Below are 25,890 nucleotides of genomic sequence, written 5' to 3' on the forward strand. Positions count from 1 at the left end.
ACTGTAACATGGCGTTTTCATCATCCACACCACAAGGAGTCGCTGTCGGCCATAGTACCTTGAAAATTACACTAAACCCGGAAGCGGAGGACCGAGGGAAACGACGGCAGGGGAATTGTTGTGGACTGTCCACTGGAATCTTCCGAATTTGCGTCGCTATTGTGATTATTCAACAATTCAAAGCAGCTCCCGACTGAGGCACATTTGCAAGAAGGTCCACTCTTACCGTGCAGACGTTAGAAATGTCGGTTGTGCCTCCTAGTCGCTCGTCCGCCGGCTGGCCGCGCGGTGGTGCCGTTCAGTTTGGGAACAAATACATGGGCGGCCCTGCCAAGCCGCTTACCCTGGAGAGGACCATCAACCTGTGAGTTCGTGTTGATCGTTAAATAAACGTCATGTAGCCGGTTATGGGCTCTAAATATGCCCCGTAATGCTCCCTTTAACGCTTCCAGATAATGAAACAAAGCGTACAGGCACGGTTATCGCAGCGAGGTTCCGTCTGTATTGCGCGTTTGTTTTGATATGTTTCATTCCTGCAATGCAATTATGCTGCTTTCACCCTGTAATCAGTTCAATAATTATGTGTTTATTTTAATTTAATTTAATTATGTGTGTGTGTGTGTATATGTATATATATATGTATATATATGTGTATGTATATATATGTGTGTGTGTGTATACACATATATATATGTGTGTGTGTGTATACACATATATATATGTGTGTGTGTATACACACATATATGTGTGTGTGTGTATACACATATATATGTGTGTGTGTATACACACATATATGTGTGTGTGTGTGTATACACACATATATGTGTGTGTGTGTATATATATTACAAACATAGGGATTTATTTGTATTTTCAGCTGTAATTGCTATTAAAACTTGCCTGACATAGACTTAATTTAGGTAAGGCTTAATTCCTTATTCATCATGACAGCCCAAAGCTTGGATTGATTAATTGCTTCCTAAACTTGTAACTGATTTGATCATCGAAGATTTTTAACCATTTTTCTATCAATAACAGTCACTGGCTTCACCATTCAGCATGTGAGGATTTGCTGCTGTTTGCTGCATTTTCTTGACTGTACAACTGATTAATCCAAAAATACATATACATATATATGCAAACTAATTAGCAGTCACATGCCTAAAACCATGAGACAGTATTTCACAACATTACTTTTCATGAGCCCTGCTGAAATGCATCATATGACACCTTGTGCGTCACTGTGTTTCAGATACCCTCTTACCAACTACACGTTTGGCACCAAAGAGCCCCTGTACGAGAAGGACAGCTCAGTGGCGGCCCGGTTTCAGCGGATGCGGGAGGAGTTTGACAAAATGGGAATGAGAAGGACGGTGGAGGGTGTCCTCATTGTCCATGAACACAGGCTGCCTCACGTCTTACTGCTGCAGCTTGGCACCACTTTCTTTAAACTGTGAGGATTCATGTTAAGATTCTTGATGGATCTGCAGGAGCCAGGATGCCTGGACTGATGTGTTGTGTTCTCTTCTGCAGGCCTGGAGGGGAGTTGAGTCCTGGAGAAGACGAGGTGGAGGGTCTGAAACGCCTCATGACTGAGGTAGCTGCATCATGACACAGTTGAAACTCCTGTTGATGTTTCCCTGGAATCTTTATGGAGTTTGTCTTTAATTTCTTTTGTGTGCTAGATCCTTGGACGGCAGGACGGGGTAAAGCAGGACTGGGTGATTGATGACTGTATCGGCAACTGGTGGCGCCCCAACTTTGAGCCTCCACAGGTTAGTGTTCAGGATATTTGAAATAGATAGATGACATAAACTGTTAGTTTTGATTCAGGGGCCTGTCATGCTGACCCAATTAAGTCCGGACTTTCAGAATTTTACATTTGATCCAAGTACAAGTGTGAAACCTCTCTCAGACTGTGGTCCAAGGAGGGGTGCAATAGTCTGGGCTGCAGGTGATGATCAGTAAGACCAAATGTTGACAAGTATCAATAGAATAGCCTTTTAGGTCATGTTCTAATTACTTATGTATACGTGATGGACAGACTTTCCCCATCAATGACCAAGCACACCAGACCGCATGAAAAATAAAACAGCAGCAGCAGCACATCCACTGATTTGGACCAAATGGCGTGAAAAAGCCCCCTCAGACAGTGTTCACATTAATACTCAGAGTTTTGTATATGTAACAGGTGAAGGTTGCAAACATTAAAAAATTTACAAGCACTCAATTGCTGTATTATATATTTGAATAAACCACAACGGTTTTGTAGGTTTGTTAGGATTTTGAGATTTGGACTTTGATTACTTAGCAAAAGAGAAAGCGAGTGTGTTTGGGTCAAATTCAGAGAATCCGAAATGCCTCGAGTCATGTGGTTGCTTTTTATTGGTACCATATAATTCAGAGTGGCGTGCTAAAAAGATAATGTACTGATGTTTTGTGTGCGTGCGTGCGTGTGTGTGTGTGTGTATACGTCAGTATCCCTATATTCCAGCTCACATCACCAAACCAAAGGAGCATAAGAAGTTATTCTTGGTTCAGCTGCAGGAAAAAGGTCAGTAGATCAGTTTGACTTTGTTTAACTTGGAAGGTAAATAACAGACAAAATGCAGAGATGGAAACTGTTAGGAGGGATCTGTGTTTCATGTTTGCGCAGCACTGTTTGCTGTCCCGAAGAACTATAAACTGGTGGCTGCTCCGTTGTTTGAACTCTATGACAACGCCCCTGGGTACGGACCCATCATTTCCAGTCTACCACAGCTATTGAGCAGGTATTGTTTGTGAATTTTGTACATTTTTTTTAATCTGTTGTCACATTGGCTGTTCATCAATCAAATGTAATTATCTGAAGGCTTTATTCTGTTGAAGGAATAGTTTGACATACATTTTTTTTATTGTATTCTATTGCATTTATGTCACTGGTGGAATAAGAGCCAATATAAGTATGTTTATGCTGACAAACTGGTGATGTAAAATACATACTGAAGACATTTATTTTGCACTTGTTTCTTTACATTTGATCAACAAAAGATTTTTCAAGTATTCTCCTGAACAGGGAAACGAGGTGACCGCAAGTTTACATATATTAAATTTGAAATATTAAAATGGAACAATAGATGTTCATGGGGGAAAACTCCTCATATAATTTTAAATACTGATTTCTTTTTATAGGTTCAACTTCATCTACAACTAACTTGAGTGAGCGTGAGATGCGTCTGGCTGTCTCTGTGAGCGCAGCCCCATCAGAGGAAAGCTTGAAGATGAGACAAGATGGTGAAAAAAAATTTCTCCTCATCTCTGGCTCAGGTTGTCCTGTCCAGAATATTGACAGTCAACAGGGGTGTTTGTTTCTACTGTTGTCAGAAGAAAATGAAAATGTCATGTTTTGTTTTTTTTTTATCTTGAAATACTGCTAGTTTTTGTAGAACGCAAGTTGATATTTCAGTATGTCAAGACCCTGATTTTAAACCCTCTTTAAGAAGGGATGTGTTTGATTAAACAAAATACAACATTGAGTTTCCTGTCATTTTAACCTGTAACAATGCTGTTTTTTTTCTTTTTAATAAAAAAAAGTCATTTGAATGTGTTTTTCTAAAGGTCAAAGATCAAGTGAGCATCTGGTAGATGCTTATTTAGTTTCAGAGTAAAAAGTGATTCTTTTCCTCAGATTTCTTTTGGTTGCTTGTAAATAAGTTCAGATTGGAAAAATGATACGTTTTAAATCAGTTGGCACAAAAGAGCAGCCTACAGTGAGCAGACGAAGTTTGTGATGAAGCCATCAAGTGTTAGGTTATTTTATTTTGACAAATTCGACAATAGGAAGGCAGAGATGTTGGAAATGATTCCTACATTTGCTCCATCTATCTGGAGTGAAGGAAATCCTCAACAGCAGTTCATGCATCATCACATGCACCATCTTTAGATCTAAAATCAGCAATTTGATGCCCCTAACCTCAACAGGAAATCTGCCATTTTACATTTAATCACTTTTTGCCATTTATTGGTGTTACCAACTCCTCCTAAATAAGGTACAGATCAATTTTGGACAGTGGAAGCTAAACATTTGTGGAAGTGATTGATTTTTCTTGGAAGGGCGTGTTTATTGTGATGTGGTAGATAATTTTGCCGTGAAACTGGAAGTTTGAGTTTGACTCGTGCTTGTAGAACAGCTTTGGGCGGCATGGCTCAGGGGGAGAGTGGCCGTTTAGCAACCGAAGGGTCGCTGGTTCGATCCTCGACCCCGGTGACAATGTCAAAGTGTCCTTGAGCAAGATACTGAACCCATAATTGCTCCTGATGAGTAGGTTGGCGCCTTGCATGGCAGCCTCCACCATCAGTGTGTGTGAATGGGTGAATGAGATGACACTGTAAAGCGCTTTGAGTACCGCTAAGGTAGAAAAGCGCGATATAAAATTGAGTCCATTTACCATTTTGCCATTCTTTGATTTGACTTGTGATCCATTCATCTGGAGGGTTTCATAACAGTGTGGATACACTCTAAACCACAATTGAGACAAAAAACATTTTTAGTGCTTCTTACAATTCAAAGTAGCAGCTTTGCATCATGAAAATTGTTAAGTACACCGAAATCCATAATCGTATCAGTTATCACTCATATTAATGTTCAACATGAGCACTTGCAAGCAGCTGTGTTGATGCCCCTCACTGGCAGCAGCGAGAAAAGGCAATGCAGCAGAATTCATGGCTTAGTGGAATTGTGAGCTCAGCTGTATGAGAAGCAGAACAGCACTTTGTGAAATCAGATGTTACCTGCTGCAGTGGCGTCCCAGAGGACAGTGGGCTAATGTGCAGTGTTCATAATTCATATGTAGGTTAATAAAATGGACAGTTTGTAGCTCACTGCCTGAATGTAACCTGCATGTCATCATATATAATATCCACATTTCAATTCCCTAAACCACTAATCCTAGTCAGGGTCACTAGAGATCAGCTTTGCTGTACTACTATACTGTAAATTGTTTGGTGTTTAGTCAAATAATAATAATGTGTTGTGAAAGGCACATCAGAGTGTCTGAATCTGTTACAGAGACACGTTAAAAAGTGAGGTGTTTACTGCAAACATCTCCTAATTGAGTCACTGACATGGGACATTTTAGGGCAGTTTCCTTAATTATCCTGCTTCTCTGATAGCAGTCAGCACGTTCCAGACACATTTATGCAGGTCAGCAGCGTTAAGTTAGTTTATTAGACTGGAATATTTATGCCACCGCCAGGTAATGAATGAGAATCCAACCGAGGGAGAGGCAGTGTTTGGACTGAACTTGCTGTCTGAGAGGATTGTTTTCTGTTTATATTCCTTTTCTTGAAGATGCATTTTTTAAAAATAGCAGTGACATCACCTCCACCACATCAGCACAAGCCTGAGCCTGTGGAGTGCGTGCGTGTGTAAGAACAGCTACATTATTTACCAAAAAAAACAACAACAACCATAATAAAACTGATGAATTGAATCTACACAACATTAAGAAAAACATTTTATTCTTAAATAAAATGAGTAAAGTTGGATAGATGGAAAATCTTATAATGCAAGAAGTGACAAATATCTATTTATAAAATGAAACAAATATTCCAGAGGGACCATTTTCTTTTAAAGTAATACTAGAATGACAAAGTAATGATCTATGATGTTTGTCAATAAAAAACTTTATTAGCTGGAGATATTGAATGTATATTTCTGATCCCCTAGTTTTTATGACCTGGTTGCATCTAAATTTAGTAATCACTTCTTGTAAAAGTGTTTTACAAAACTATGACTATTTATAATATTTTGGTGAAATTTAATGACAATTTTTTCTTGTTACAAAATGAGGTGCAGAAACCTGCCTATATCTTTATGCTATTACATTTAGTTTTTATATTGAATACACCAAAAGTTTTCCTTTATATGCTTCCCTATTATATCATTTTATATGTACGTAGGTTATGTAGTGTATATTTTATGAAATTATTACATTCAAATGCAATATGTTTAATGAAATAAACAAAGCTCCTGCTACGTCATTGCCCTGCGACGCAAGGGCCATTTCACAATCACGTCACGCTCCTGCGCGTGTTGTCAAAACTCTTATTAAATCGTATGTTTCGTGGGTTTTACACACTAGGATGGCCTCCAGGAGACGACAGGGCGAGAGTGTGAACACAGACAAGAAGAAGAGGAAGACGAAGAACTGTGTGGAGGAGACGGCAGAACTTTCCTCTATTGTTGAAGACGAGCAGGTGAAGAGGACCGTGAAGGAGGCGTGGATCCAGAGAACTCCCTACAAACACGGTCGGTCCGGCGAAACACCACGACTCGCTGAAACTATATCTGATACGTGACGCATGAGCTAGGTTAAGCTAGCTGCTGCCTTAACCCTTCGACAGTAGCCATGCTAGCACGACAGCAAAGCAGTTCGCTGTCCAAGTTATCAGGTTCACCTGGATCGCACTAATGCAGTATGGTTTTGTCTTTTGATTATTTTGGACGTTTTATTTTAGAGCCTGATGAATCAACAAGACCAGTATATCTGTTAATCTGATATCTGCACTTAAGAAGTAAATATAAATAAAGAAACTGGTGCACAGAAATGGGTGAAACTGCATTTGAGTAAAGTCATTGGGTGGAGCTCTTAAGTTTAATTCTCATGAAAGCAATGTCTTTTTGTCTATATTTGCTAATGTATTATAATGGTTCTGTTTGGGTGGATATGCTCTTTATTGTTGTTATGCAGGGGATCTGGAGTTGGACTGCCATCCGTTCCCCCACTGCGTCATCAAGAACTTCATCAGCAATGAGACCTTTGTGGAGAACCTTCAGAGAGAACTGCTTGGACTCAACTTCCACAACAAGTCCAATGATCTGTACAAATTTAAACAGGTAGCTCTCGAACTGGCTACCGCTCCGATTGCTCCATTGGGTTTGTGTTGCTGTCTCACAATCTTTGTTCCTGTGCAGTCGGACGACTTGAGGAAGAGAAGCGAGCCACACATCGCAGGCTTGAGGTGAGGTTTTTTATCGTCTGTCAAACCCAACAGATCTGGGGCCTCTGTGATGAAACTAGTTCAGCATATCCAGGATAACTTTGTACGAGCTGGCTTGTGGTGTGGTATGTGGTTATCTACTCTTTAAATAAACCTTGGGTTTTCCCTGATCTGTTTATGCTCTCTTGAAAGGGGTGATGTTGGACCAGATGATTAATCACAGATATGGAGAATGTTATGAGAACATTTCATGATGATAAAAACAATTTAATTTAAGTAGATTATGGACGTATGTGAAGGATACTAATGTTTAGCAGAATAAGCAGTCATCAACCCTGTCCCAGACGTGCGACTTTGTCTCCTGCCGGGAGCCCTAGCTCGGTGACATGTTATAGGTTAATAAAAATGAAGAATATAAATCCATGAGATATGCTAAAAGAGCAGTAGCTGCAGAGTTCGAACCACAGATATTAGACCTTTCTATAAGCACAGGTGTGTATTCGATAGATGACTGGAGTCCCAGCGGTGTTAAAAACTTGTACGGAGCTTTGAAGGGATATTTTCTTTGTCTTTGCACAAGTAACATCTTTGTTGCACGGAATGAGTAATAATATCTGGAGATCAGAGGAAGTGAACTAAAACATCATTCAAACCATACGAACAGTCATACCTGTAAACCTAATTAGGTCAGCAGGTACAAGGTGTTATTGTTTGAAAAGTGTTTGGGTCATTATCATTTCCTGCCATTATTTAAGCAGTTACACCTCATGTCTGGCAGCTGCCGAGCCTCAAATCTGTTTGTTCTGATTTGATTTGATTACACTTAGACTTGTAGGTGAAAATGATGACACTCCTCCAAGTGGACGTTGCGGCATTAATATTCTCCACCAGGGGGAGCCAGAGATCACATCTGCTTCCTAATTAGTATATTTATTAATTTAATAATGATAATTCTGAACGTGAGCTGTTACTTTTGGCCTGGATGGGCTGTGAAGGAAACAACCTTATCTATGCTGCGATAAGTTCATATCCAGCCTGGTTATGTGCTGAATGCCACATGAATCCAATACGCTAATTCCACATGCATGTGAACTGAAGGCAGAATGAATTATTTTGAATAAAGATGTTGCAGAGGTGTGGAACAGTAAAACATACCAAGAGCAATTATAGCCTCAGTTCTTAAATCAAGAATACATGCTCTATGAATCCGACTCAATACCTTTAAGTCTCACATATCACCCAGATATTAAAATATCAAGATTTTGCCTTTGTTTAGAGACAATGTGCACCTTTCCATGAAGAATACGACAACCTGTGTGAAATTTCATCTCAATCTGCATTCGTGACAACATGGTGCAGCACCGACCTACTGAAGAGATGCACCCTGGTGAATAAATACCATAATGAAATGACGACTTCCTGGGATCATTTATTATTTATGTCACAACAAAATGTCACGGCAGGTTTGGACACCGGAACAATCTGCCTGTGTTGAGACTTCCCTCAAATCATATTTTACGCAACAGATCAGCTCTACTGTCACTCTCGTACCTACTGAGGAAGGATTGGGATGAAATACCACGTGCCAGTTATTAAGAACATCTAGATCAGACAGATGCAGTTTAATAGCTGTATCAAACCTTCCCTCTGGGTTCTATTGTTCAGCTTAAAACCGAATACTGTGAGAGGTTCTTATCTATTTGAATGGTCATGTTGGAGGTTGTAGCTTGTGCTGTTGTTGTTTATTCATATAAGTGGGATGGACAAACTATTTGAATCACCTCTCAGTATAACCCTGAACAGTTCAACAGCACTACACGACCAGTGATATAAACTCCAGCACTCCGTAAGCCCTGAACGTTATAATCCTCATGAAGGGAGGATTTATTGCAGGGCTGTTGTTATGCTGGATTATTTATTTAGGTGTTTCTAATAAAGTATATTTGTCTGTATTACTAATGTCAGGTCAGTGCTGTTCGGGCGTTTCCGGTTCTGGCTTGGGGAAGTGTTGGGGGTGGAACTGGAGCCCACTGTGGATATTTCTTGTGCCAGATATGAATACACAGGTGAACTTCACCTTCAGCCTTTAGCAAGAAAGACTTCTGATACAATGACTCACACATGTTCTCTATTTTATGTACTGTTCCCTCTTTTTTCCAGATGTTCTTTTGTGTCATGATGATGAATTGGAGGGAAGGCGCATCGCTTTCATTCTGTATCTTGTGCCTCCATGGCAGAGTGGCGACGGGGGGTCCCTTGATCTTTACACAACAGACAGTGAGCCTCCATTTTATGTATATGTGTGTGTGTGTGGAGATTACAAGAGCCTGATGTGTTGAACTGTGTAGATTTCTGGCTATAGAAGTGCGTACACACAGAAATATCCACACTCTTTTTTTCACACATATCAAAGTGTGTGTAGGCATAGTTTTTTGTATCCCAATCGTTGTGCGCTTTCTTGCACATGTACGAGGACACAAACCAGCATAAATGGAGACGCTGACACACCTTCTATCGTTTCAGTCACAGAGGAACTAATGTGATCACCAGCTCGTTAGAAGTCACATATCTTAATAACAAATAGAGGGATTTTAATTAAAGATCTCTTTTCTTAAATGAAGCAAGGGACTTAAATTTTGGAGTTAATCTGGATCAAACTTTAGGTCCCGGATCTTGAAGACTGATCCAGGCCATGACAAAGACAAATTTCTGTCACATTCCTTGAAACTATTTGGAACGGTTGAAAGAATACTTCGTTTTTCAGGAATCATCTTGATCGTAGTCTTGATCTGTTGTCCAGATGACCTATTTGTAGTATAATGCTGATTACCACAGAATAATTGAACTATACTTCGATGAAATTCATCGAGGTGATGTATTTTAATTAGAGGGTATAAAGTATGAAGCTCTTTAAGATTGTATGGATATCTGGATCTGTTTTGGGGGTTGGAAAAAAGTTTTGAACAGACATTTGTTCATGTTCTGTATCCACGTAGCTCAGGGGAGGAGAGGGTGCTGTCTTGGTGCTTTCTAGTTTTCAGCTGAATCACTGCTCATTTGTTCATTAGACATGGTAATAAAAAGGACAGCAAAAAAAAAAAAAAAAGTAACTGAAACAATGGGTAGTTGAGAGAGATTTATTTTGCATCCCTGCAGCAGTATCACCTTTAATTTGGATTGATCCAGTTAGTTTTGAGCTCTGGGCCCTGCAGGAAGTCTGTGGAAACGGCCTGACCTTAAACAGGTGAGTTTTAATCCGAGCCGCAGGTGTGGGAGAGAGGGACGCCGCTTCTTTTCGAAGTGAACACGACTTCTGTTTCTCTATTGGCAAGATCCTCCAACAGCACCAAGCACCACAAATGCATAGATTTCAAGTTCTCCACCCCCCAAAAACTTTGCCTGAAGTGTACCAGTAATGATGTTTGCATGTTTTTGTGTCCACACAGTGCTGTCTTGAATAATTCTATTTTCATCATCAGGTGATTTCCAACCCCAGAAGATTGTGAAATCACTCGTACCATCCTGGAACACGCTCGTCTTCTTTGAAGTATCCCCCGTCTCCTTTCATCAAGTAAGAACAAGTGTTTTATCTGTCACACCATATAAGAGGTGGTGATTGTTAATACAGGCTGTTGTGTGCTTGTTCAGGTGTCTGAGGTGTTGTCACAGGACAAGTGTCGTCTGTCTCTGAGTGGCTGGTTTCACGGGCCGTCTCTAGAGCGTCCTCCTCGCCATATAGAACCTGCTGTCCCACGGAACCCACACTTACCCAGAGATGTGAGTTTGGACACACACACGCACGCACACACACACACACACACACACACACACACACACACCTGTAATGTAATTAACTGCTGATTGTGATGGTATGATCATCTCAGGAGACGCTGCTGCTTGAGTGGGTCAATCCGGTGTACCTGGACATTTCCTATCAAGAGCAGATTCAGGAGGAGTTTGAGGACAGCTCTGAAATTCAGCTCAAAGATTTCTTCAAGGTAAGTGTGAGTGGCTGATTCTCTCAGTCTGTCCACTTGTTCCTGTTCACCAGTAATGTCTGTTCTCAGGAGGAGAAGTTCAGGGAGGTGAGTGAAGCTCTACAGATGGCTCAGATTCAGTGGACGAGGAGAGGTCCGGGCAATAAGAGGTGGGGGTGTTTCACAGATTATTTGTTGTGTTAACAGGGACTTTTTGTGTACTATTGAACATATTTAACAGTTTGTGCACGGTTTGTGGGAGTAGGTGCTGCGAAGTGGCTTGTCTGGACTCTTTGCCCCCATGTGTGAGTGCCTGTTGGGAGCTTCTTCGCTCAGAAGCTTTCTTCCTGCTGCTCTCCAACTTCACCGGCCTTCGACTGCACTTCCTGTGTCCTGCTGATGATGAGGATGAAGAGAAAGAGGAGAAGCAACTCGACAAAGGGGACGGAGATGCCACCGGGTCTTCAAGTGAAACAACTTCAGCATATAAAAGTAGAAAATCAGGTGTGTTGAATTGGCTTCTCCAGCCTCAAGTTTAGTGTGGTTGGCATTTATATATCGTATGTCTTCCTCAGAGCCAAGTACTCCTGAATGTTGCGGGGAAGTGCGTCGATGGTCTCATGGCACTTACACTTTATTGCATGATGGAGAAGCGGCACAAGCAGAGTACGCCCTGGACCTCATTTTGCCTTTTGCCTGTGCAGGTGAGTCCGACACCCCTGCTCCTACGTGTTGACTGATATCAGTTTTGTGGTTATTATAAAAACTCAGTGTTTTAAAGAATAAACACACACACACATTAGTTTTGTGACTGATGGTGAAATATCTCATTCAGACTGGCAGTCAGAGTTTGGGGGCTTCACATGTTACGTTGCCAATGAAGAGGATGAGGAGGTGAACATTTATCATTGTATTATCTACAGTTGAATATGTGTCATCGAGACTGTAGTTATTGTCTTTATTCCTTTGGTTTTCTACTGTTCCCAGTTGCTGACGGTGTATCCAGAAGATAACTCTCTCGCCCTGGTCTATAGGGACAAGGAAACCCTCAAATTTGTCAAACATGTCAACCACAAAAGCTTCTCTGGTTCTGCTGCTGGAGTATTTTATGACTTCTCTTTTGTGTATTATGAATAAATATTTACATATGTTGATGTATCTTGTGGGAGACTCGTCAAAATGACAAAGCAGTGACACATTCAGCGTGTCTGCTTCAGTAACTCGCTCAAGGTGAACAGTTGGAGCTGGTGGTCGACCTGCTCTCCTACTCAATCCACCTTCATCACTTTTGGAAAAACAACTGAATTATAACTAGTGTGGAACAGAAACTACCCACACATACAGTGTTTACTCCAGAACTCTGGCGAACAAGTAGTCAACCCTCTGTTTTTGCTAAAAAGGAAAGATCTCTTTGAAAGCTACTCTCTCCCTACAGTGAGCAGTTAAAAGCACAGGAAGAAAATCCCGACCTTGTGGTAATCCTGAGTCTTAAACACAGTAATGGATCTGGTTGGTAATTAAAACTTGTTGACAGATTGGGTGACCCAAGGACTGTGTCAATAATACTACTAAAAGACACATCCATCATTTTGTAATTCTAAAATCACAAACGGAGATTTAAAAAAAAGATGAGATAGAAGAATTATGTTGGGTTTTTTTTTAATTTTGGTCAGACACACTTAAATTTGTGACTGTCAAAGGCATTTTTTGGGGGGGGGGGGGGCAATATCATCCTTGTATTTCAGTTGCATTAGATTCCCATACAAAACTATGTGAATCTCATGTCTAATGAACTGTATTTCTCCATTTAGAGCTACAGTAGCAACAGTTAATTTCAAAATGATTATCAGATGTTGACTGTTGACTGGTTTCAATTAATAGATTAATCATCAAATTTATGACAAATGTCAAATCTATCAACTGCATCCAGCTCAAATGTCTTGTTTTGTCAGAATCTAATAACTCAGATTATACAGTTGTAAAAGTAGAATGAAGTGTTTTCTCTAAATGTCCAAAGTACAGGCCTGTGGCATATCATATTGGCTATGACATATTGTTGCAAATCCCCCCCATAATTAGACTTTCTCATTATGTCACTATGTTTTTATTGGCTTATTAAGTGTTTTAAAAGGATTTGCAGTTGTAAAGGATAAAAGTAGTAATAATACGATTCCATTTCTTTATGCTGGGATAATCACGAATTTGATTTGCATAACAAAATATCAATTTTTATCAACCTGATGATCAGGTGTAATATTTTTCTTTTTGAAACCAAAGTTTGTATTTGTTTAACTCTCAAAAAGAGTTTTTGATGGAACTTTTTCTAAATCAGCATTTAAATCTTCACTACAAAAACTAACATGACTTTGATTGCCTTGAAATCTATACACTCTTCAAATAAAGCACTTGGTTACTTATCATTTAGACTTACTAGTTGTGGATCCACTGATAAATCTTTTAATTCCTTCACCTACAACCTGGAGGTCTACACTGGGCAAATGTTAGTGTTATAAAATTGACGACCTTTTTTCCTGTCCAATTTATTTGAACTCTCACCAGATTACATTCATGACCATGTTCCAGCTGCTAACTAGCTGAAGGGGTACATGTAAGCATTCAAGGTACACCACTGAAGTGTGCCGCTCTACTTCATGGATTCCTGTATTCAATCATAGAAAGAAAAAAAAACACTTCCTTCCTGTCACGATCCCCCCTCCCCCCCGGCAGCTTGTTGATTTCAACCAATCAGAACGTTTCTTTATTTCTGCTCAGCCAATGGGAGGAGCGGGAATTATTACTGTAACAGTGGGTGTGATCTCTTTAGAGGAAGCGTCACCGAACTATATAACAAAGTTTGAGGTAAGTGTATGCCAACGTTAGCTAAGTGTGACTGTTATATACATCGGAAAAGTGATGAGTTCCTAACCGTTGTCCTTGGCCTCGTGTAGTCAAGTTTTACAGTAAAGTTGAAAGGTCGTGTTGTCGCCAAAGTTTTACGGCAGTTGTGACTACCGTATGTGCGGTACGCCGACACTGACGCTAAATGTTTCTTGATTTTGACAACAAGGTCGAAATAGTTACACTAAACACATTAAAGGGATTGGAGGTGTCTCTGGCTTCTTGGGTCGTGTGAAAAGTCATTTTAAAGCAGTTAGAAATCGTACCTGCAGCAGGTAACGAGCCTACTCATCCAAAATGACCACATTCCTACACCTACAGGGTGGCTAAACAGCTTTGTTTTCTTTACGATTTTAGGTTACAAATACGTGAAACTATTGTACAGTTTTGATACTTTTTTTCTTGCTAGTGTAAGAATTCAAAGACACATAAAACACAGTAGTTGTACTGTATTTATAATCCCAACTTGAAAGGTACTAGCTGAAGAGAAACACTACAGGACTGTAGGTGTGCTTGACTCCTCCATGTGTACAGCTCACACGGCAGGGGCCACTGTCCTGGTAGTCCTGTTAGTTTACATGTGGGGGTTCCACACACCTCCATCACAAACGTAGGTCTGAAATCCCCAATAAAGCTTCATCCTCAGCTCAGTCTTTATGATTTGTTGTAGTTCATGTTTTCTGACTTCTCAAAATGGAATTAAGATCACAGTGGATTTGGTGAGGTTGCAGTGCTCCCAACAATATTATGTTATTAATCTAATTGGTTAGGATTTAGTTACCTTGACCTATGAAGTCTGGCTGAAAAATCCCCTTTTTGTAATTACAATTTAGGATGTTGGCATGGAGCCATACACAGGTCTGGTTAAAGATAACTAATCTGACATTAACATGCCATGAGCAGAGATGTAATCATTTTAAATTGCTGATTAATTAAATGTGAACACAATATGACGACTTCTACTTGAATATCAAAGCAGGGAATAAACAGGTGAAATTCACAACATTAATGGCTACATTCCATTTAGTTGGATGGTGTTTGGCATGTTTACTCACATACAGGGTGAAGTGGGACGAGAGTTGCAGGAGTAAAGCAGTATGCTGTGACGCTAACATTGACACTTGAAAGACATTGGCTCCTCTCTGATATAACCTGAACATGCACGTCTCCTTTCCTCTTCAGTTCTTATTTTTAAATGACAGACGTTTAATTAGGGCTGTAGTGATACACTCATCTCACGATACGATACAATACATGATATTAGGCTCACTATAAGATATATATCACGATATTCAGCTCACGATACAATTCGGTACACTTACATCCTATTATGAAAAATTTTAAAGGGACAAAGTGATTTGGTGACATCTTGTGAGTGTTCCATTGACTTGGATTGAATTAATTGAACTGAGAGCATCAATTCCACAATATATGGCTCTGACTGGCGGCTTGCAAATGCTGGACAAAATGAATCAAAGATGTGGAGAGAAAATTAGTTTCATTTATTGAAACTGCAAATTTTAGCTTGCAAGCTTTTGAAAAGTAAAGTTAACAATGGAGCGTTTAAGTGCAGCAAGTGGCCTTCTTTGGCAGCTTTTTTAGCTTGATACTGAACATATGAGGTAGCTACTAGCCAGTCTAGCCGCAAGGTTAACTAAAAATAAACCATGGCAGCCAATAATTCAATTCGAGGTGACTATAGCATAGCGGGGCTCCATGGCGTTCACCATGCGCTCAAAGCCGGTGTTTTCCACCACCGAATAAGCTCTCAAATCCTGACAAATAAAGTAGGCAATGGACTCCGTAATTTTCTGCGACCTTGGCAAAGAAGATGGGAATTTGTGGCAACCACCGCTGTCACTGTCCAGCGTGGTTTGTTTCGGGTTGCACTGCAGCTTCTTGGGCTCGGCCAGTTAGCATTTCGATCTCGGGGTGATGACGTTTTAGGTGGGCTCGCAGGTTGGTGGTATTTCCAGAGTACTTAAGTTTGTGTGACACAGTTTGCAAACCGCCATACTTTTGTCACTTTCTTTTTTGTTTTTCAACCCAAAATGCTCTCATGTGCGTTTAAGCATGCAGGCGCTGGATTTATACTCGCCGCCGATGTTCCCTGGAAATTGCGCGCTTGCGCAATCGCGCACCGCTCGCACATTGTCAGTGCACAAGAAAATCTATGCTGTGCATTGACTTTGTGAGTGACGGGAGTCCAGCCAATGATTCGATACCATTCACTTACACTACACAGCCAATCAAAGCATTGACAGTGCTTGCGTTTGTGCCCTGCCCATACGCACCGTGGCACCCTATGGTGGCACCTTGCACTTTAGCTAGCTAACAACAGTGTGGCAGAGATAAGAGACGGCGATGGTAGCTCAGTGGTTGATTTGTAAACCCCTGAAAATATTAAAAGTAAACTAATAGAAATTGCTGCTGTAATTTGATTCTTTTAATAAACCATGTACCTTGCTATGCTCCCAGGTGTGGAACAGGTGTGTGGCCACAGCGTGCACAACTGATGTTGCTCACGTTGATCCTCAGTGTGCTCATGGAGCTTGTGTGTATGCCCAGACACATGAAAAATTAGAGGCAAGGAAACGGCTGCTGCACCGAGCTACTGAGATGGAGAACATAAGGAAGAACGAGTGGCCCACATTCAATGGACAGGCAGATGAAGAATAATACATACATGTGCATTAGCGGTGATTGAAAATTATTATAAATCTTTGATAAATAGACGTCGTTTGGACGTCCATAAATATACGTATACTAGTGGTTATTTAAACATCTATGTTGAGATAGGTGTGTGTGTGACAGCTTCTGTAGTTATTTTCAGTTTGTTGTAGTTACCACTGGGAGCCCACCAGGGGTCACTGTCCAGTTTGTCTTTTGCATTGATGAGTGAAAAAGAAAAGGCGGATGTTGTTCTTGTGAGAGATCGAGTGGGAGTGACTCTTGTCAAAGGAGAGTTATCCATCTCCACTGCAGGAGAATAGAGCCTTCCAATAGATTATGGGCCCAGGCTACGACGGATAAGACAGTTTGCAACGACTACACGTGTAATGAAAGAACTGGGACAGATCCCACAACGAGCAGGAAGCTACCATCGGTAAGCCGAGGAAACGGCCGCTACACAGAGCTACTGAGATGGAGAACGTAAGGAAGAGCGAGTGGCCCACAGTCAGTGGACAGGCAAATGAAGAATATTAAATTCACTTATGATAGCGTTTACCCCTAATGTACCTCTATACATAGTCATATATTAAACGTCTATAAATAGAGGTATATTATCGGTTATTTTAATTATCATTATAATCATTGAAATGACGTTTATTAGCGTTTATTTCGACGTCTAAGTTAAGATAGGACATGTCGTGTATGACTGCTTCTGAATGTGATTTTCAGTTTGCTGTAGTTACCACTGGGAGCCCACCAGGGGTCACTGTCGAGTTTGTCTTTTACCTTGATGAGCTAAGAATAAATCCAGAGAGCTCGAGTGGGAGTGATTCCTATGATCAATGTTCGCCATCGTGCACCTCGCACATGAAAATCTATGCTTGCCATAGTGTCGTTGATTGATAGGTGTCCAGCCAATGATACTATACGGTTCACTTTGGCTACGACGCAAATCATAGCATTGACAGTGCTTGCGTGTGTGCCCTGCCCATACACGCGGTGGCACCATGGAGGTTAGCTAGCTAACAAAAGTGCGGGGTTCACCATGGACAGGTCGCTAGTCCATCGCAGGGCCAACACATAGAGACAGACAACCATTCACACTCACAGTCACACCTACGGTCAATTTAACTTATCTTTTGTCTGCTCATCTCTCCTCAAAGGTCATCATCAATTAATTTGTTAAACTGTGACACACGTCAGAAAAGAATTTCTGTACTTTTTGAGGCCTTATACACTTTAAAATGTTTCAAAGTTTAATCAGTGTAAAAGAAAAACATCTAAGTGTGACCATATGGCACTTCCATGTAAATTAAATGAAGAGTTCTGGATCGCTTCCTTCTAACATGTTGAGGAAAATCACCCTAACTGCCTGGACCAGGGACATATGTCCCAAACATGTTCATACATCCTAGTGCTGCCTGCTAGACGTGGCCTCACTCCACCTTACCCGTATTTACCCCATCCTCCTTTTGAAAGACTCATTACATAAAGACATATTTAATCTGAGTCATCCCCTCCCCCAATCCAGCTCCTATCTCCTGCACTCCTGATGAACGAGTGAAGCCCACAAGCTTGTTCTTGGTGTTGTCTCCATGCACATGATATGGCAGGCTCTGTGTAGAAAGAGCATCCTTTGAGCTGGATTATATGCATGTCCTCATATTCCATTAATACACAGTAGGCTTGGCGACTGGGTCTACAGGAATTTCTACCACATCGCCAGTATGTAATTATTCACGATGCTATCTACCGGTACTCTGGAAGTATACTGAGATTAGTTCACCAGCTGTATGAGGATTAAGTGATCATCAGGAGCTTAAAATATATCATTTAGCTCTCGCTGCCAAAAGGCAACCTCTAGTATTCCCTGGACAGTTAGCACGTCTGGTACTTGGGTGGAAAAAAATTTACATAAGTAAATCTTGTGCACTGATGATACAAATGCTGCTTTTTGATGTATTTCAACAGATGAAAATAGCACAGTAGAACAAGAAGAACAAGAATTTCGAAAAGAAGACTTATGGCACTGAATTCTTTTACTTTCATTGTATAACTTGAAGGGCTGCCAATAATCTTTCTTACTATCGTTGATTACTATAGTTCTTTATAATTATTATTATTCATAAAAAAACTACATTGAGAAGTATAAATATCCAATTCTGTTCAACTCAGTCCAAAACCTAAATCAACAGCAAGTCCTCAAATCATACAAACATACAGAGATGATCAAAATCATACAGACCTATTCAATTGAATTTTATGTGATTTTGAGGTTCTTCATGCAGTTACATTAGGAAAAACATCTACCTTTCAAAAGGCAGATGGGAAGGAACACAAGAAATTATAGTCATGATGGCTCCATTCCAATATTTCTCTGACTTAAGGCTGACGTTTTCATGTCTTAAGAAAATATCAGGGTATTTGTTGTACCATGGTATAAAGTTTTGGGCTGCACGGTGGTGCAATGTTTAGCACTGTGAACTTTCTGTGTGGAGTCTCCATGTTCTCCCTGTTCCTGTGTGGGTTCTCCCTGGTACTCCAGCTTCCTCCCACAGTCCAAAGACATCAAGAGGGGACGAGGCTGATTGATACTCTAAATTGACCGTAGGTGTGACTGTGAGTGTGAATGGTTGTCTGTCTCTATGTGTTGGCCCTGCGATGGACTGGCGACCTGTCCAGGGTGAACCCCACACTTTTGTTAGCTAGCTAACCTCCATGGTGCCACCGCGTGTATGGGCAGGGCACACACGCAAGCACTGTCAATGCTATGATTTGCTTCATAGCCAAAGTGAACCGTCTATGTGTGTTGGCCCTGTGATGGACTGGCGATCTGTCCAGGGTGAACCCCGCCTCTCACCCAAAGGCTACTGGGATAGGCTCCAGCTCCGGCTCGCAGCTGTCAGTCATCAGATCCACACCCAGAGTATTTCAGCCTCCTCTGTAGTAGGTTCTGGTGTCTCCAAGACTTCCTTTTTATCTTTGATGACACACACGACTAGTTGTACAGGTGTCATGACAAACATGCAGTAATGTTTATCATGCTTGTGTTCATCCATTCACTCAACATGTCAGTGATAATGCATACAACATCACAATGAAAAAACAGCAGCTTCACATATTCTTACATTTACACTATGAGAGGGGATTCCACAGAGATCAGTGTGTCACAGGTGCAGGAAACCAGACTTCTGAATGGAAAGCTTACCAGAGGAGAATGAAGGATAAATCATATGATGGAATGGGAGGGAGGTGGCATGGCTCAGAGGTCGAGTGGCTGTTTAGCAACCGAAGAGTCGCTGGATCGATCCTCACTTTCTCCGGTGACCATGTTGAAATATCCTAGAGCAAGATACTGAGCCCCTGATGGCCCTGCGATGGACTGGTGACCACTCCAGGGTGAACCTGCAAGCAGACAGCACTTCTCGCCCAATGTCGCCCTTACTCTTAACAGATAAGCAGTAGAGAAAATGGATGGATGATGGAATGGAAAGCATCCAGGTGTGTCTTTGAGGGTCTGGAGGTATGAGCAGGAAACCTCCACAGGTCTGGTTTTTGCACAATTCAAGGGCCTCTCTATAATAAGTACAATCAATAAGTACAATAGTATAATCGTGCAGTAAGAACACATAATCCTGGAGGAACTGCTGACAAATGAGATTAGCATCAGCTTGTTTTGTATGATGTGGCAGAGTCGTGTAGTGCCAACCCTCTCTTGGTGGAACTCATTGGTTCATTGGAATCATGTAACGTATTTGTCTTATTGTTATCAGAGGATGGCGGACAAGACTGTGGATCGTGGACCATGGACAGGATGTGGGGTTCTATTTCTGCAGTCACTCTGTCCCAATGTCAACCTGCTCCAGCTCTTCAAAGACCAACAGGGAAAGTTCATTGTTTTTAAAGTCATCAAACTGACACTTATAGGTAAGCACCATTAGGGTTCTAAGGTTCATGTGACAAAAGACGAAACCTGTCTGTGGGCTTTGCAGTCACTAATCAGTGTATTCCATGGACAGACTCTGCTGGAGGTCTTGGTGGTTATGAGATCCTCAAGGTCCATGATGCTGATCCCTTCCTGGCGGTGGAGGTGAAGTTTGTGGATGTAGCAGTGTGTCAACAATTTCTGGAGAGCTACAGCTCGGGAGCGGTACGTCAGTCCCTCTCTCAACATGCCTGCCGACTTCTTGCTTGGCCTGAAGAATTCACAGTGGAAACCCAGCTCAAGGCCAGCACACACGTCTTGGATCTCTATCTGGACAAGCTGGATCTCTGCCTCCAGCACATCCACCTTTCACAGGTCTGACTGTTTGCTCAGCCTGAGAATTGCGTTGAATTCAGTCAGCATATGAAATCATAGAACTTGGTTTTGTCATCTGCTTTGACATTTGCCCTCCAAGCTATGTTGATATTAGTGGGATTTTCCAACGTGAAATACTGCTCCATCTGATCAATGATACTTATTAATAGTACATGTGTCTGTTACTTCTGACTAATATCACACACAGGAAATCAATTGTTATCTTTCCAAAACATTAATTGCAGTGGAAGGGAAGCACAGCTTCCAGTGTATACTGCTGTTTGCCTGTAGCTTCTTCGGTTCCCTTCCAGACTCACCAAAAACTCTGTCCTCCTTCACTGCCTTAGCACTCGGACATTTTCCAATCTGCGCCGAATTTGTATGTTTTGCAAAAGAGACAACATTGCAGTGCACGCAACGACAACGCTAACTTTCGACTCAACGACATCCATGTTGTTTACATCTCAGTGTTCCGGTGCACGTTTATGTGAAACGATGACATTGTCAGCGCAATGACGTACGAGAGGGAAAAACACAGGTACGCAGCCCTCACAGCGGGAGTTCAGACCCTGGTCTTCTGGAAGCTTGAATTCGCCCTAATGCCGAGCAAATGCGGGTCCAAAAACCCGCGTTGACACGTGTTTTTCAGTGTGAAAGGGGTATAAAAGTGGCAAAGAAGAATTGATTTCCCGTATGTGGTATTCGTCAGAGATAACAATGCTAACTGGGAGTCAGGAGGGACTTGAAGCATTTCAGGACCTGTAAACAATGTTATAGCCTCAGATCAATGCGTAGACTTGCACTCTTGCCGATTCCAATCCTGTTTCTGCAGTTTTACAGCATTTTCTGCAATAATCAAAATTATGACGGAACCCATGCTAATGCTAACTTCTGGGCTGGCCTACAAAACTTCCTCTATGTACTTGAGTAGGAAGAGCTGTTCTTCATAAAAGCAGGAGATGGCGCTTCTCCAAGACTCCAAAGAAACTGGTGTGAAAAGGCCAGAGTGGCTGCCTGCTTGCAGCTGTCCTGACATCTTGTAGAATTGTTTATTTTCCTTCATTTTTTTCATCCGTATTTAAGAAATCATGTAAAATCATCATTACTGTTACTGTCTTCACACCTTCTTTCTACATGTCCTGACAGCCTGAGCGCCTACGTGATGAAGAGATTGAAGAACTTGAGAAGAAACTGCAGTTTGAGGTACTTGGCCCCGCCCCACAATTGACCCCTCTCCCGCAGGAAGACTCTCCTGTCCCCAGCAACTGCTTCAAGTTCCAGAACAGAGTATTTGGTGAGTCGAGCTGATTTCTGCTAGAGCTCTGCTTTGAAAAAGGTTTCATATCAATTTTGGTGGTTAGTATGTCAATTCATATTTGATTTGACTTTTCTCAAAACTCCAGTAATGTTGAGAGAAGCTCAACATTACTGTTAGCCAGCAACAGAACATAATTATTCAGAATCAGACTCGACAATGACTCTATTAACCATACTGCTGCAGTTGTAGTTGTGGACATCTCACATATGTTCTCTGTCTGGGTCCATGAAGTCATTTGCAGGCACACATCCATCTCCAGTCCTTGCATTGGGACGACTGCTGCCTCCAACTTTGATTCGGATCAAAATCACACAGAATTGATTTGTACTAAATTCATGCTATGGTACTTCTACATGCAAGAGGACAAGCAAAGTCTCAAAATGCTGGTTTTCCAAACAGAGTTTACACGGATACACTGATTGTGAAGTTCCAACAATACAGCACCTATTGTGAAGCCTTTCATCGCTCCATCTTTGAATGAACCTAAATTAACTTGTCTAAATTTGTGAAACTACTTTTAACCTTCTTTCATATCACGAGATCACATAGATGTCTGTGTGTCCTGAGTTGAAAACTCTTCTCCATCAGTCTGTTGTTAGCTCTCTTCCCTCATTGCTTTGTGCCTCATCTGCATCCTCTGTAATGGGTTCTAATGGCTTCTATTTATATAGTGCCTTTCCACCTTAACGGCACTCAAAGCCTCGACCATCACACACACATACAACGATGCAGGATGCAAGGTGCTAGATGTCGGTGGACAACAGTGGAAACAGAGTTTGTTGTATGATGAAAAGAGTTATTTCACCACTATAATCTATTTTTTAAGGTGAATTTCGACTTTAAGTCAGCACTTTTCTAAAACTTCTGCGGATGCATTATTTTAAAATTTGATAAAGTTTTTTTCTATTGTAACAAAGATTTTTTTTGGCCCTCAAATGACTTGATCAACGGTGCTTTTCGTTTGTGTGATTGAACCAATTCATGGTGTGCATGGCAGTTTCAAATTAGTGCAACTCAAATGAATTTCCTGTTGGCACTAATCTATTATCAACTCAGCTGAAGTGAGTCAGCTGAATAATAATGTTCCATGTACCATTTGAAAGCTGAATATTTGCAAGAAGTACTCCAATGCTTGAAGTACTTCTTGCTAATATTTAACAAGACACAAGAAGTTCAAAACTTGTCAAAATCCTCCCTGTGTTTTCAGTGCAGCTACAAATAATCTATTTCATAGAAATGCTCACAGAAAACAACAATTCCTTTTCTTCCTGGGTTTTGTTGGTTGTCCACGATTCTACCAGGGGATTTTAATGACCAGAGCAACGATCTGATGACTGACTTTTTACTGTTTGTGCTTTTAGTAGGACAAGGAAAGATCGGAGGAATGTAGCTCGTGATATTATTGAAATTTACAAGGTCGTTTTAAGCAAGAAATAGTATTTGCAGTATTAAAGGTACTGCAAAACCCGATTGATCGACAAGACTCGACTCAACTCAACTCGCGTCGGGTACAAGCATTTTGTTTTCCATTAACAAAAACAACTGCAACAATAGTTCAGGCGTTTGGATGGGTTTTCTCAGTTCACTTTGCTCCATCCTGCTCCCATCGGATTCTTTCATCTGAAACCAAACAGAAGGATGTCTGCACCGCCTCAGTTGACCATGAGTCGCTTTTCACTTAAAAGACTATTTATTCGTATTTCAACAAAATATTATACCACTTCTTTCCTCTGTGCAAACCTATGCCCATCCAAAAAAAAAAAAAAAAATCGACCCCTTTCACATGTCAGGTTTTTTTTCTTTTTCTGAGGCGTCATGTTAATGTGCTGGATAGGATATTTTGGTGGGTTCTGTCATTTTATACCTTTTCACTTGCCTACATGTTATAGCACCACACCACAAGCAGGCAGTACATTATCGCCCTCACCCATATTTTGTGTTTACATCATTACTGACTGAAGCCAGAGACAATGAATACTTGCATATAATGCAGGGTCATTTGAACCCAAATTGAATACCGACAACTCTTTCCCACTGCTGACAAAAGCCATATCCTAGCAGGTTTTTCCAGTGGAAAAGGGCAGCAGCGATAAACCTGACTCTGCAGTTCCACGCATCTTTACTGAAAGTTACAGCAGCTGGGGCCTTCAGCTTTACTGTAACAGCAGCAATCAGCTGTTTTTAACTGAAATCCTAACACCTTACCTCCAATCTGCAGACAATGTTATCAAGCACCTGTGAGTATGAAGTCACTCTGGACCAAAACAGAATGAAAAAAAGAACATCTGTCAGGGAGATGCATGAACGTAAATCCAAAAGACCTCAGTGTGCATGTGCCAGTTTTGACATGTGTTGCTGATTAATCGGGCAATGATGCTTTACCGCATCAAGACATGACTTGTTTATGGAGACAGACACTGAGCAACAGCTACAGACCAATGATATAAATCCTGTTAATGTCCCTGTTTATATTACATGTGAAAGTTAAACTGTCAGGTGTTTATCTTTTTATAAACCTCAGTTTATGTAATCACAGTTTACATTAATGGTTTCCTCTCATCCTTTGGTCCATCAGAGGATCGAATGCTGACAGCGGCAGATGTTCAGAGCTTTTCTAACGGAGTGGGCCGTCAGTGGAAGTACGTAGGGAGGGCCCTGGGGAAGAGCTGCAGAGCTCTGAAGGGTCCTGCCATAGACAACCTGGCCTACGAGTACGACAGAGAGGGGCTGTACGAGCAGGCCTATCAGCTGCTCAGCCGCTTCATCCAGGCGGAGGGGAGAGCGGCAAAGCTGAGCCGGCTGGTCAAAGCACTGGAGGACTGCAAACTCACCAGCCTGGTGGAAAATATTCTGGACATACAGCCATGAGAATAACTGTTGGTGTGGTATGAGTGCCGAAGTGAAGTCGTGAAAACTGAAGCGGGGTGGGGTGGGGGGTGTCTTGACTTAGCTTTTATATACAATCATTCCCGTTTGAGTGTGTGTGTGAGTGTATGACTGAGTTTTTTTGTGTGTCATCGATCATGTTTTAGATGAAATGATTTGTCAACACTGTCAAGATGTGCCACACCAGTGACTGTCATGCACTGTTTAAGCTTGTTTCACCATGTACCTTTTATTCCTGCTTCTGATTTACAGATGGAACCTGTTTTGCTTCTAATGACTGCACAACTGAAGGTTATTCTTTTTTTTTCTACAAAATGGGTGCATACAAATTAAATGGTGGTTAGAAAAAAGAGTCCTCATGTTTGTGTTTGATGCATTAGTGTAATTAAAGCTGAAAACATCATTTTGTCAAAATTCCCTCAGGTATAATTTAGTGCTAATCCTCCCTTGTACTGCCTCCCCACATACACATCATCACTCCTTGTCACTCACACACGTGCACATGCTCATATGATTAAACTGCTGAATGTGTGTGTGTGTGTGTGTGTGTGTGCGCGCGCACGCCTGCCTGCCTGCCTGCATGTGTCACGTTGTGGAAGCTTCAGCCTGCCTGTCAGAAAGGACATCCTCTGATGGATGGAGTCTCTGCAGGTTGAGCTCTGCTGGTTCCATTCAGTTCCAGTGTTAAAGCCCCCCCCCCCCCCCCCACCCTCCCTTTTACTCCACTTGACCATCCATCCAGATGTGAAATGTGGATTAGAAGCTTTAATCAAACACACACTTTATACTGTGACGTGACAGATCCACAACCCCCAACACAGACATACACAGTTAGAAAAGTTATGCTAAACAAACATTCT

General features: G+C 41.3%; 3 protein-coding genes across 8 annotated transcripts; all 3 read left to right on the plus strand.

Moving 5' to 3' along the window:
• Positions 1-64: 64 nt before the first annotated feature.
• Positions 65-3,579, plus strand: nudt21 (nudix hydrolase 21). 2 transcript variants are annotated; one of them, XM_086194761.1, is made up of 8 exons: positions 65-364; positions 1,250-1,450; positions 1,531-1,594; positions 1,683-1,772; positions 2,476-2,551; positions 2,654-2,768; positions 3,028-3,061; positions 3,169-3,579. In XM_086194761.1, the coding sequence occupies exons 1-8, from the start codon at positions 243-245 to the stop codon at positions 3,193-3,195; spliced, it is 729 nt and encodes a 242-aa protein (XP_086050887.1). In that variant the 5' UTR covers positions 65-242; the 3' UTR covers positions 3,196-3,579. The 2 variants fall into 2 exon arrangements, with proteins under 2 accessions (XP_086050887.1, XP_086050898.1); XM_086194772.1 differs by lacking the exon at positions 3,028-3,061.
• Positions 3,580-6,035: 2,456 nt separating this feature from the next.
• ogfod1 (2-oxoglutarate and iron-dependent oxygenase domain containing 1) lies at positions 6,036-12,620 on the plus strand. The gene is made up of 13 exons (XM_086194786.1): positions 6,036-6,286; positions 6,729-6,874; positions 6,953-6,999; positions 8,944-9,044; positions 9,139-9,255; positions 10,458-10,549; positions 10,627-10,755; positions 10,863-10,976; positions 11,046-11,125; positions 11,221-11,459; positions 11,531-11,659; positions 11,791-11,849; positions 11,943-12,620. Exons 1-13 carry the CDS (start codon positions 6,121-6,123, stop codon positions 12,090-12,092), a joined length of 1,569 nt encoding a protein of 522 aa, XP_086050912.1. The 5' UTR covers positions 6,036-6,120; the 3' UTR covers positions 12,093-12,620.
• Positions 12,621-13,735: 1,115 nt separating this feature from the next.
• tradd (tnfrsf1a-associated via death domain) lies at positions 13,736-25,709 on the plus strand. Of its 5 annotated transcripts, none has more exons than XM_086184463.1 (5): positions 13,736-13,814; positions 20,300-20,453; positions 20,546-20,826; positions 21,973-22,120; positions 24,720-25,661. In XM_086184463.1, exons 2-5 carry the CDS (start codon positions 20,303-20,305, stop codon positions 25,010-25,012), a joined length of 873 nt encoding a protein of 290 aa, XP_086040589.1. In that variant the 5' UTR covers positions 13,736-13,814; positions 20,300-20,302; the 3' UTR covers positions 25,013-25,661. The 5 variants fall into 5 exon arrangements, with proteins under 5 accessions (XP_086040589.1, XP_086040580.1, XP_086040605.1 ...); XM_086184454.1 differs by lacking the exon at positions 13,736-13,814 and adding an exon at positions 16,757-17,006 and having other exon boundaries at positions 24,720-25,664; XM_086184479.1 differs by lacking the exon at positions 13,736-13,814 and adding an exon at positions 16,769-16,959 and having other exon boundaries at positions 24,720-25,662.
• The last annotated feature ends 181 nt before the right edge of the window (positions 25,710-25,890 follow it).

The sequence above is a fragment of the Aulostomus chinensis genome, chromosome 2 (assembly GCF_037954235.1).
Source record: "Aulostomus chinensis isolate RoL2024-O1b breed Wild chromosome 2, RoL_Achi_v1.0, whole genome shotgun sequence".
In the NCBI taxonomy this organism is placed as follows: Eukaryota; Metazoa; Chordata; class Actinopteri; order Syngnathiformes; family Aulostomidae; genus Aulostomus; species Aulostomus chinensis.

Bases quoted from the DNA above. Each gene is read 5' to 3' on its own strand.
- ogfod1 (XM_086194786.1), top strand. From the start codon at position 6,121: ATGGCCTCCAGGAGACGACAGGGCGAGAGTGTGAACACAGACAAGAAG. The intron at 10,550-10,626 runs GTAAGAACAAGT...GTGCTTGTTCAG, and splicing joins CCCCCGTCTCCTTTCATCAA to GTGTCTGAGGTGTTGTCACA. The intron at 11,850-11,942 runs GTGAACATTTAT...TACTGTTCCCAG, and splicing joins CCAATGAAGAGGATGAGGAG to TTGCTGACGGTGTATCCAGA.
- nudt21 (XM_086194761.1), top strand. From the start codon at position 243: ATGTCGGTTGTGCCTCCTAGTCGCTCGTCCGCCGGCTGGCCGCGCGGT. The intron at 2,552-2,653 runs GTCAGTAGATCA...ATGTTTGCGCAG, and splicing joins GGTTCAGCTGCAGGAAAAAG to CACTGTTTGCTGTCCCGAAG. The intron at 3,062-3,168 runs GTGACCGCAAGT...TTCTTTTTATAG, and splicing joins CTCCTGAACAGGGAAACGAG to GTTCAACTTCATCTACAACT.
- tradd (XM_086184446.1), top strand. From the start codon at position 20,001: ATGGATGATGGAATGGAAAGCATCCAG. The intron at 20,028-20,299 runs GTGTGTCTTTGA...TATTGTTATCAG, and splicing joins ATGGAATGGAAAGCATCCAG to AGGATGGCGGACAAGACTGT. The intron at 20,454-20,545 runs GTAAGCACCATT...TTCCATGGACAG, and splicing joins CATCAAACTGACACTTATAG to ACTCTGCTGGAGGTCTTGGT.